The 12403-nt window shown below is 41.1% G+C and overlaps 1 protein-coding gene across 2 annotated transcripts in view; it reads left to right on the top strand.

Annotated features, from left to right (window-relative positions):
• LOC116329513 (serine/threonine-protein kinase D3) overlaps positions 1 to 12403 on the top strand; it is a 54301-nt gene that overhangs the window by 20161 nt on the left and 21737 nt on the right. For both annotated transcript variants that reach the window (XM_031751543.2, XM_031751544.2), the window contains exon 3: positions 11944 to 12082. In XM_031751543.2, coding sequence (XP_031607403.1) covers positions 11944 to 12082 — 139 coding nt within the window. The remainder of the gene's footprint in view (positions 1 to 11943; positions 12083 to 12403) is intronic.

Genomic DNA, 12403 nt, shown 5'->3' on the forward strand with positions numbered 1-12403 from the left:
AAGTGAGTGCAAAAGAGAGCAGAGAGACTTAGACTGGATTATAAGTTATCGTCGGGCACAGTACGAGGCATCGGTGCCTGATGTGAGCACACCCTGAGCGGATTCAGCTGGTTTCTCATAATAAAACAGTTCTTCCCAGTTCCTTCCTCACGGCGCCGAACCCATCAGTCCCACCATTTTCTTTACTGTTAATTAAACAATAGGATGGGGCTGGAAGATCAGGAACCTTCTTGCTGTGAGCTGACAGTGCTGACCGCCACCCCGCAGCTTATTAATTTAACACTGGTATTGGATCAGGACTGTCGGCAGTATTATAGCAGAGGTGGTGAAGTTGGATCGGTGCATCGTTGGCAGCCAGGATCAGATTATCAGATTTAGTTCAGCTCCCTGGAAACTTTGAGTTCAGCATGGTGTACATCTGTGAGAAGAGTCTTACCTGACTCAGAGTCTGTGTGAAGATCTGCTCTGCTTCCATCAGATACTAATTACATAAGACAGGTGGGAAAATCCCAAGTGTGGGATCGATGTGAGGGATTAAAGGGTTCAAACTCCAAAAGCAAACATTCAGCTCTCAATCATTGACCTCAAACATGCGTCTCTCAGCACTGGATTGCTTTCCCTACAAAGAAACATGTCACAGGGCTTATCTTACATTTGTGTAGTATTATTAAGTTTTTATTTAACCAGGAAAATACACTCAAGATTAATAAAGTCCTCTGTTAGTCCCCTGGCCCATGAATTAATCCATTTTCATTGTGGTTTGCAACTCATTGTTTCCTGTTGCAAATGCAGTAAAATCTAAAATCCTGCTCTTTCCTTATTTAATACTTTTGCAAAGCCAATCACTGAGCCCAATTAGCCCCCCTGGTGGGCTACACTTTTGCCCCAACTAATACTAAAGTGAGCACCGAGTGTGAGAATACGAGTAAACGTCTATATGGAGAACCTTCTCCTACATGTATGTTATTTATTTAAAACGAGAGGAGAAGCTAAATGAGTAACACTATGAAACTGAAAAGTCTGACTATCATCTGAAAATTGAAACTGAGCCGATCTAATACTGATCTAAAATCTGTTGTTCTAAAAGTGGATGATAGCTCCGTGACAGCAATTGATTATAAGCAGTGATTTTAAAAGTAATCGGTAAAATCTTACATTTTTAATCTTTCCAGACAATCAGTGGATCTAACCATCAGTCAACACTGATGTAGACTTGTGAAAGATGAGCTCAATCAGCAGTTATTGTCCTTTACTAGCAGCAGATAAATGGATAAAGTAATATGTGCTGATGAATTTCATGCCAGCTGTGCCGGACGTGGTGCTGCGAAGCTTTTATGCGAGGTTATTAGACTGGAAGACGGGGGAATCAGGTGGCCTTAAACAGCTGCTGCAGGAGGGTGTTAAATTAAAGGAATTAATGATTAATTTATGAAGATTGCAGTTTGGTCTCCTGCAGTCACCTCCGGATATTCAAAGCGAGCAGCAGAAAGTTCAACCTGAGCTCCTCTTTGGATAAAAAAAACAAATAATAAAGAGTTCAAAGGTCTCAGAAAGAGAGCAGGGGACAGAGTGTTGTCCATGAGCCAATTTCATACCATTTAAACTGATTCAGTCCTCACTCAGGTAACATAAGCACTGTTTTATTAATGCACAGCCATGATTTGGTGAGTTTTGTTTTCATATTTTGCATTGAGCACTGATTTTTAACAAGTGGATGAATGAAACTCCCACTCGCTCTCACTCGCTCTGACAACCTTGGCCCTCTCTGTGCTGCATCCTGTTGTTTCCTGAGCGAGGTGACAGAGACGAGCGGATGCCGGGGAAAACACTCGCAGCTGTTTGCCTTCACGTTTCCCATCAGCACATTTTACCGCCGTCCCTCCAGGCTAATTGCACGCACACCGCAAGCGCGATCGAGAGTTTTATTGGAGCGGCGGAAGACAGCAGCGGTTTTATCTGTTTGTGCTCTTCACGTCGCTACCGGCCCAAATGTTTTCACCTCCTGCTGTTAGGTGTGACACAAACAGCAGTTGCTGTGCCTTTTTTCCCTATTTGGTCCAGAAATTTCTGGGCAGTGACACAATTTTTAGTTTTCTGCCTGTAGATGATGACAGCAGCAACGGGTTAAACAAAAACACTGTATCGGCCATCGTCGAGTAAAAGCCTTTTCTATACACAGCCCTCTCTCTTCAAGCACTGAGATGTAATTGGATACATAAACATGATCTTAAGCGGCTGTTTTATTGACCAGGATTATTTTTAAAGGTTCTGTTTCTTCATCTAAAACAAGCAACCAATCACAGTGAAGTGCTCGTAGTTCAGGTGCACGTCATCCGTCTATGCTTTGGTTTCCAACAAAGTCGTTTTTTAAGGTAGTGTTCAGATATTTTCTGCAGAAGCATTTCTCTTTTAGCTTTTGTATTTGCTTCAAGGCTTTTAACACAGTAACTTAGCAACTTCTAGGATTTATCTCTTATTCCCTGTTGGATATTGGTGTTATTAACAGCAGATGCAGGTAAGGGAAATCTGTGGGAGCCAGAAGTTTCAGTTTTTCTTCTACTTCTGTCATCACAGCACCAACCCAGCGTCAAAGTTGGCCACTGTGCAAACACAACCTCACAAAACGATCTACATGAGAAGTACCATCGGCATTTAAAACACCCCAAGGTGCAGGAAACAAGCTGTTAATAGGGAGATATTGTTAATGCTAATGTAAGCAGAATAATATTGTACAAGACCCCTGCTAAAATTAAACTTTTTTTTTTTTCACCTGCTGTACTTAAAGCACACATGGGCCTAGAAGCACCTTTTAAAATTGTGCGTGTGGTTTCTGTCATATGTGTCATAGTCTTTAATAAATCAGGAGTTTTGGCTCCACCGTGCTGTCTGGAGGTCAAAGGTTAAAGCTTAGAGCCTGCAGGTTTTGCCCTCTGAGACCCTTGATGACCAAAATCAGACTGTGGAATTTGGTGATAGCATCAGAGAAGAGTTAGAGAAAATTACAGTGTGTGTGTGTGTGTGTGTGTGTGTGTGTGTGTGTGTGTGTGTAAACCCGGTTAATGGAGGATTACCCATAAAGAGAGGATCAGTGTGTATTAAACACACACTCTGGTGCATTAACGGTCCTCTCAGTGCGCTTCTCTGCTCACCTCAGAGCAAACGTCAGCTGACAGCTCCATATCCAACACTATTGGATGGAGACCAAATGCATCGTCATGGCAGCTGATCTGAAGTGTTTTCACTTCTGGTTCAGACCTCACCCAGTCCGCTTCCTGCTTTAGTCCTGCTTTCAGAGGTTTCTTTGGTCCAGATGATTTTCTGAAAGCTTTTTAAAAATAAAAATAAAAGGTTGAAATGCTTCATTCGGTTTGATTAAAGGGGCCTCTATCTCCTGTTCCAGTAAGTTCGTATTAAACATGGTTTCATATGGCGTATGATTAATGCCTGTGAGGTAAAAGTAGAGTTGGTGTATTTTCAGGGAGAAAATAAAATGTTAATGTGTGAAAACGTCATTCAGGCAGGATGGGAGAGGAAGATGTAAGATTATTTCAAAGCTGGAAGTGTGCATGACGTGTTGCTGATGGTATCTGATTATGTTATATTGTGAAATGTCTTTTATAAAAACATGCTGGACAGGAAGTGCACGTCCGTGGTAAAATTTACATGCAGCCCAGGGCGCCCATTGTCATCGTTAGGTTAACAGTCATCAATTTGAATATAAGCTGATGATGCTCTATAGTGTCAAAGTCCACCTTTATATACTGGCCCACGGGCTGTTTTATCTCATTCAACATCTGGCTGAATATTCTTGTATTCAGGTGGCAAAATTATTAAAGAACAGCAGGCAGACGAGGAAGAGGAGCTGGCACATGCCCAGTAGAAGTTCACAACATAATAGTAAAGATTTTCTCTGCTTTCTATATCTAAACTGTAAATTTAGCGTATATATATATATTTGCTCACTTTTTATTGGATTTAATCGACACACTTTTTTGTCACGGTGAGAGCTACAGCTCACTTCTCATTGATGCAGAATTTCAAAATAAAAGCTTGGTACCTTCCATGATACGCTTGCTTCAGCTAAGTTGTTGAACTTGTCCGCTGTGAGATAACCACAGATTATTTCAAACCGTGAATCATGCAGGAGGTGTGTTTCTGCATGACAATAAAAAAAACTAAACATATAAAGCCAGAAATGTGCAGAAATGTTCTTTTTTTTAATTCATTTTATGTATTAAATCTATATTGATGTAGAGAGGACTTTCTCTAATCTAATGCATGTTTTGTCATGTTTAAAGAATAAACGTGCAACTGGAACCTGTTCTGCTGATTATAGAAGCAACATTAGGCCAGCTGAGTGACTGCAGCATCGTCCTCCACCCCCTCTAGACACAACTTTATTTCCTCCTATTGGACAACGAGCCAAAGCAGAGCTCTTATAACACAATCCAAACCTACTTAGCTTCAACTTTAGAAAGTAATAACTGATCAATAACAGAGTTCATGAAGTTATTTTGTCTTGTTTTTTTCCTTTAATCAGCGTTGAGTGGTTGACCATTGAAGAAAAAAAAAATTGCCTTCGATGGTCCAAAACCCTGCAGCTCTCCACCAGCACATAAAGCATGACCACACATCACTCATACTGGAGTCCTGTCAGTGTTAGAACTGCTTTTAATATTTTATTGCTTGCCTTTAAGTCATTGCATGGGTTTCTGCCTCCTTACCTCTCTGCCCTTTTAACTTTAAGTGCTTCCACGGGATTGCTGAGGATGAGGTGCCCCTGGTTGTCCAAGGTTAGGGCCTCGGTGGTTGCAGCAACTGAATCGTGGAATAAACTGCCCCTGACTCCAGCAGACATGTTTAAAAACTGTTTTTAATTGAAATTTTTTAACAGCAAGTACAAAGAGCCACAAAAGGATTAGGGTTGCAATGTTTTCAGAGGATGAGCCCATCACAAGTAGGCCAACGTGAGCTGAGTTTCATCTCCTGTGAGAACTCAGACACCAAATAGTTTCTACGGCTTTTTTTTTTGTTGTTGTTTATCATGTCCCTGATCAGACCGTCCTGTTCCCGTGTTTCTGACTGTCAGCGTCTCTGTTTGAGAGGCGGTGTGTAGCCGCACGCCTAATGACTGCAGGGTGTTAGTGACGAGACCTCAGCCATAATTCATGATGCACTTTGTGTGTGTGTGTGTGTGTCTAACGTGATCCACGCAGCTTGTGCCTCGTCACCTGTTGGGTTGTTTCCTGCCGTCACAGCAGCCTGCAGGATCCACACTGCATGCTTTCTGCACGCTGCTAACATCCTGCTCAGCTCAGCAGGAAGCTGCTCCACCTGCTCCGTCTGCAGGCTGCAGAAGCTGCTGAACTCCAAATCCACTGCACACACACTTTATCACAAAAACGCACACACACTTTATCACAAAAACGCACACACACTTTATCACAAAAACGCACACACCCTTCACAAAGCTGCAAGAGCACAAACTCTTCAAATTAGCTCCTTATTTTCTCACTAATCAAGTTACTTAGAAGATTTGAGATGGACTTTTACCCACCCGCATGAATTATGATATAAATAAAAAGGAAAATTAAAAACACCATCAAAGGACGGAGCCGATTAGTTATTTTAAAAAATGTTTTAGCTTATCAATAAATCATAAACCACTGCTGCTTGTTTTACAAACCATGTTACAGTGTTTTAAATACACTATACAGGCAATTAAGAGAAACACCATATACATATTTACTTATTGCAGGAGCAGCTGTGAGTGAAGTCTCAAGTGTCTGAGTGCCATTAAGTAGAGTTTGTGCTCTCAAAAGCAGGAAAACCTCGTGCATCAAAATGGCCATCAGTGAGGTATATACGGTTTAAGGAACTAAAACCTGCAAAACCACTGCCATGTTTCCTTTAAATGAAGTCTTTACTTATAGATGTCGTGTCGCAGAGAAGTTTATGTCATTATTTCTCAGGAACTGTGCAGAAAATAACAAAAAGGAAACGGAGAAAGTCGTGAGAGGTAGTGAGAAGTTCCATTTTTAGATGTGTTGGTGTTTCTTTGTAACTTCTATTGATTTAATACAAACGTATAGGCGTGTCTTTATTAAGCCAGTATGCATATATTTAAACTTCAAATCTGAGTACTCCATCAAGCTCAGTGATCTGTCTGGTGGTGTTTTCCCAATTAAAAAAATAAATCTGTCCAAAGAAGGCCTCCTGTTTGGAGGCTACAAGAAGTACAGTTAGGTTCATATACAGTTCTGATAAAAGTTTAAGACCACTTGAAAAATGGCAAAAAACTCATATCTTGCATGGTTGGAACAAGGTCCAAGTAGAGCTTCAACATACAACAAGAAATGGGAGTGAGACAAAACATTTTTTGACCATGCAATTTATTGAAAACAACGCTTGAACTGAAACAGGCTGTTTTACAGCTGATCAAACGTTTAGGACCACATGCCTTTAAAAGGGAAAATCTGTGCAAAAATGTGGATTCAGTTTCTGTCAGGTAGTCACACTGTTGTGATGTTCTGATGGCAAAGGCAAAAAAACGTTTCCTTTTTGAACGTGCTCGGGTTGTTGAACTACATAAGCAGGGTCTCTCACAGCGTGCCATCGCTGCTGAGGTGGGATTCACTAAGACAGTCATTTGAAGAAAAAAAAAAAAAAAAGACAGTCATTTGGAATTTCTCAAATGATCCCGAGGGTTATGGAACAAAAAACTCAAGCGGAAAACCCAAACAAAAATTTTACCAGCACTGAGCTGGAGGATCCAATTGGCTGTCTGTCAAGACACTGGACAATCCTCGACCCAAATTAAGGCCGTTAGTGTTGCTGACTGCAGCCTCATAACTATCAGACGGCATAAGAGACTGAAGGGCTTCAAAAACAAAAAAACGTCTTCAAAGGCCTCGTCTCCTTAACGCCACAGAACTGACTGTTTGGACTTTGCAAGAGAGCTCCAAACATGGGACATTGAAAGGTGGAAGAAAGTTTTTTTTTCTGATGAGAAAAAGTTTAACCTGGATGGTCCTGATGGTTTCCAACGTTACTGGCATGACAAGCAGATTCCACCTGAGATGTTTTCTACGCGCCACAGTGGAGGGGGCGTCATAATGGTCTGGGGTGCTCTCCTTCAGTGGAACAATGGAGCTTCAGGAGGTGCAGTGGCGTCAAACGGCCACTGGCTATGTCCAGATGATGCAGAGAGCATCCCTCATGACTGAGGGCCCTCATCTGTGTGCTAACGACTGGGTTTTTCAACAGGACAACGCTACCGTACACAATGACTGCAGGAGAAGGGGCTTCTTCCAGGAGAATAACATCACTCTTTTGGACCGTCATGTGTGTTCCCCTGATCTAAATCCAATTGAGAACCTTTGGAGATGGATGGCAAGGGAAGTAAAAAAAAAAAGGACAACAGTTCCAGACAGTCTTCACCACTTGGAGAAATGTTCCCACTCGCTTCTTTGAAACGTTTGCATCAAGCATGCCGGAACGACTTTTTGAAGTGATCAACAAAAACGGTGGAGCTACTCATTACTGAGTTCATGGTTGAACCTTTCCTGCTTTGTGGGGTTTATGGTTTTTTTTGGAGGTGTGTTCCTAAACTTTTGATCAGCTGTAAAACAGCCTGTTTCAGTTTAAGCATCGTTTTCAATAAATTGCATGCTCAAAAAATGTTTTGCCTCACTCCCATTTCTTCTTGTTGCATGTTGAAGCTCTACTTGGAACCTTGTTAAGATCCAACCATGCAAAATATGATTTTTTTTTTGTCATTTTTCAGGTGGTCTTAAACTTTGGATCAGGACTGTATATCGGATGAAGGGTTTAGGAGTTTCAGCTCCTTTACATGTGCCACCCTCTTTTTAAATGGACCAAAAGTAATTGGACAGTTTACTCAAAGGCTATTTAATGGGCAGGTGTGGGCAATTCCTTCGTTATGTCATTATCACTTAAGCAGATAAAAGGCCTAGAGCTGATCTGAGGTATGGTGCTTGCATTTGGAAGATGTTGCTGTGAACAGACAACATGCGGTCAAAGGAGCTCTCCATGCAGATGAAACAAGCCATCCTTAATCTGCGAAAACGGGGGGGGAAACCCATCCAAGAAACTGCTACAATAGCAGGAGTGGCAAAATCTACAGTTTGGTGCATCCTGAGAAAGAAAGACAGCACTAATCAACTCAGAAACACAAATAGACCTGGACAGCAGTGGTGGATGATCACAGAATCATTTACACAGTAAAGAGAAAAAACCCCATCACGACAGTCAGCTATGGTGGTGTCCATGGGTTCAAGACTTCAGGCAGTCATTGCCAGCAGAGGGTTTTCAACCAAGTATTAGAAATGAACATTTTGTTTTGTTAGTTATTGTGTCCAATTACTTTGAGCCCCTGAAATGAAGAGATAGTGTTAAGAAAAAAAAACCTGCTTTAGTTTCTTGCATTTTTATGTATTTGAAACTCTTTGTTCAACCCACTGAATTAAAGCTGAAAGTCTGAACTTCAGACTGAGTTGTTTCATTTTTAAATTTATGGAGGTAATGTAAATAACCAAAATTAGAAAAAAGTTGTCTCTGTCCAAATATTTATGGCCCTAACTGTAGCTCTGTGTAGGACTAACACACAAGCAAAAGCTGGTCCTGCGAGGTCCTGTGTTTGTGTCTCACTGTTCTCTGTTTTTACTCTTGCTTTCACTTTCTGTAAAGTGCACGTGGTTAAGGTAAGGAGACAACCAAGGTATGGATTTAAATACACTCCATCACACTAATGATGCTTGTCATTTAAAAATTTAAAAAATATTTAAAAAATACTGTTTGGGAATGACAGACCCATCTCACTAATGCCAAAATATATGACTTTAAGAACGGTCAGATCAAGTGGTTAAGTTTACTGCTAAAACCCGGATTTTTATTTATTTATTCATGGCTTGTTTTAGGCACCATCTGAATGACAAATGGAGGAACCGGCCAAACCATCACCAGTATGTTTCTAGTTCCAGCTCCTAATTTTCATTCTTGGACTCTTCTAGGGTAGCTTTGCATGATTCATGCTTCAAAATAATCCCTATTCATCTAATATTGGTCTGAAATGAGCCTCTTTCAGCCAGTTTTATTCTTACTAGCTACCCTTCATAAACAGAAGGCCTGGACAACAGGTGGGCGGGGCTTCTGTACCTAAGATGACCAATCAGAAAGGAGTTCATGGTCCCACAAATATCTGTCTGCGTACATGTTACCGTTTATCCAGCAAGCAAAGAGAAGTTATAACCCCCGCAGTTCTCAAAAATTCAGACTGTGGGTTGCTGGAAGCAGATGATGTATGCGTCTGCCTGATGCTGATTGGTTGGCAAGGGGGCCTGAATAACAGTCACCAGGCATGAGAGAAGCATTAAATTAATTTCTCCATTGACTGAGGAGCTCTCTGCAAGTAAACAGGTCATCCCCAGACTGCCAGCAGACTGCGAAGGTGTTTTCCCTGCTGAACCATAAATTCCACCTTTAAGAGATCCGGTCTCACTGACATCCAGAGCCAAGTAGAAAAAACCATCTGAAACCTAGCATTCAAGGCAGCTTGAAGCCTGAGCTATTGTACTTTAAACTTTTAGACTGTATTTTTATGCATTTTCAAATACATAATTAATTATGATGATTGGAATCAAATGCACACCTGATGTAAATATGCAATACATTTAGTCCATTTTCCTTATATGGACTAAATGCTCAAATAACAAGTATTAAGAGAAAGTTTTACAAAAGATTATTGGCCTGTTTTTTTTTTTTCCCCCTGCAGTGGCATTGTGGTCCAAGCAAAGCAGAACCGATTCAAACATTAGATTTTCTTTGGGGTTTTGTTTGGTCTGGGAACTAAATAGAGTAACAGCCTTGCATTAGACATGGACAGTGACCCAGACGTGGACCTGTCACCACAACATTTGTACACTTCCTGTTAAAAGAGAAAAAGGAGCTGTAGCTGCTGAGGAATCTTCATGCTTTTCAGGAGAAAATCTAATTCTTGATTTAATTCTACCTATTTCAGCTGCTTTGGGCTTCTGGTAGTTTCCCAGTGTGGCGTTTCTGTGAATTTGTTTCATCACTTGTCATGTGTTCCTCATACGGAAAGGTTAGGTAATCTTTGACTTTGGAAAGAAGCCGGACCACGACAGGCGATGAGGTCATGATTTTAACAAAAAAAATTCCGTCTAAGTGGAAAAAATTGTTGCAGTGAGAATAAACTGATGAGAGTTCACTGAAAGGGGTCAAAGGTCAGCAGGCTGGCGCAGCTCTTTTACAGATAGTTCAGTGCGGCTATAAAACGAGTAGAGCACAGAAAATTTCCAATTCAAATGAGAGTCGTAAATGTTGGTGTTCTTCTTCCTAATACACTTTATATTCATGGACCTAAAATCATATTTATTGATTATCTGGGTTTCCTGCACCAGTTTTAAAGTTCATTCTATTTTAAACAAAACCTTCTTAGGTGCTTTATTCACTGACGATCTCCTGTTTTGCATGCTTGTGCTCAGAATGGCACAAAATATAAAGACACTAACTACTATCACTGTATCCCCACACATACACATTACCCAAGTATATTAAGAGGCTCATTTTAAATTATTTTTTTTAAAAATCGGTCTTATTTTGAAAGACCAGTTGCTGCTAACTGTTCCAAACACTGAGTCAGGACTTTCTGAACAAAATCCCACAAACGAGACAGGAAGTGGCCCGCCTGAGTGTAAAAAGTGCTTTATTACACGTGTTTACGTCTAAAAGTGTTATGTGTCACAATCCATTTATCTCTTTCATCACACAGATTATGATGAATGAGTCTTCAGTCATATTTGATGGGTTTTCCCCTCGGGCTATCATTTTAAAAACCTACCACAGGAAAAAAGCCGCATCAGACGGTGTAATATTTTAGATTGCTTTATTAGAAAGCTAGCTAGTTCCTAGTTGGAAACGAGTTACCACTTAAAGCTGCCCTAAAGCCTCTGTGTAAAGTGAAGCCATTAAGCTAATCTAGCAATATTTATTGGCCAACAGGGGGGCGCCTGCTCTGGTTTAAAAAGAAGTGTGAGGGGAAAATGACCTTACCTTTGACTGAGATCAAAAATGAAGTGACCACTTTCCTGATGGCTGCATAGTCTCGGTCACTAATTTTAAGTCTTATTGAATAAAACATGTTTACTTTCTCAGTTTTGGCACTTGGTTTCTAAGGGGACAGTAAAGCAGGGTAGGCTTTAGTGTCACTACAGTATAAACATGTAATGTCCTTTAGTGTCACTGTTAGATCCACTCTTATTCATGAGGTTTCAAAAGCTAAATTGGTCATACCTGAAATCCTCAGATTGATTCTTAAAAAAAGGACCAGTAGGTGAAATCCTAAAACTATTTGTTAACTAATCAATCAGCACTCCACCCTTTTGAGTAACTGTGCTCACCTCATGCAAGTGAAAAATTAAAAATGGCATATCCAGCATACATAAAACCAAAATTGAGGCTTTAAAACTGCTGTTCAAACTAATGGGTAATGTCACGGTGGATGTGTCCGTCTTTTATATACAGTTTGTATTCGGCTGTATGTTGTAGTGATAAGCAGAAGGGGAAGCTGGGGGGGGGGGCATGTGGTCTGTAACTCAACCACCGCACCACAGGAGTCAGGTGAACATGTAAAACCACCATGAGGCTACGACTGTGACTGACTGATTTTTATGAGTTTTTCATGAATATAGCGCTTTCTGTTTTTCTGTGTTTAATTCTCTGGATAATTGTTCTTTTAAACTGTAGCACGGTGTTTTGGAATGATCAGTTTTCTCTGTGAGGGCACAAATGCAGTCACCTAGAGTCCCTAAAACCTTTGAATAGTGCAGCACGTTTAACACTACCCGTGTGTCTGTGCCACGTGAACTCTGAGCAATAACACCTCCCCTTTTCCCTCCTCAGTTTCCTGAATGTGGATTTTTTGGGATGTACGACAAGATCCTGCTCTTCCGTCACGACCTGAGCTCGGACAACATCCTGCAGCGTCTGACCTCCGCTGAGGAGATCCAGGAGGGCGACCTGATCGAGGTGGTGCTCTCTGGTAAGGAATTAAGTCCGTTTTCTTTTTTTCCCTCAGCAGGTGGACATAATGTTCGAATTAAAAACATTTATCAAATATGCAAAACTCCAAATAGTGATAAAATCAAGTGTGCATACATAGCCAGTAATACTCCAGCCCTACCCATCCCCAGCCCATCACTCCAATCCTACCCCGTCGGAGTTTAATTTTAAATGTAGCTGATCTGGTGTAACTGATCACCCCGTGCCAGCCAGTTTGCGGCCTTGCAGGGATTTTATGCTAAATGTCGTCACAGCTGCAGGCCCGTGGTGCACTTGTGGTGGCGTTTCAGCTCGTCGTACA

This window comes from Oreochromis aureus, linkage group 15 (genome assembly GCF_013358895.1).
Source record: "Oreochromis aureus strain Israel breed Guangdong linkage group 15, ZZ_aureus, whole genome shotgun sequence".
Lineage (NCBI taxonomy): Eukaryota > Metazoa > Chordata > Actinopteri > Cichliformes > Cichlidae > Oreochromis > Oreochromis aureus.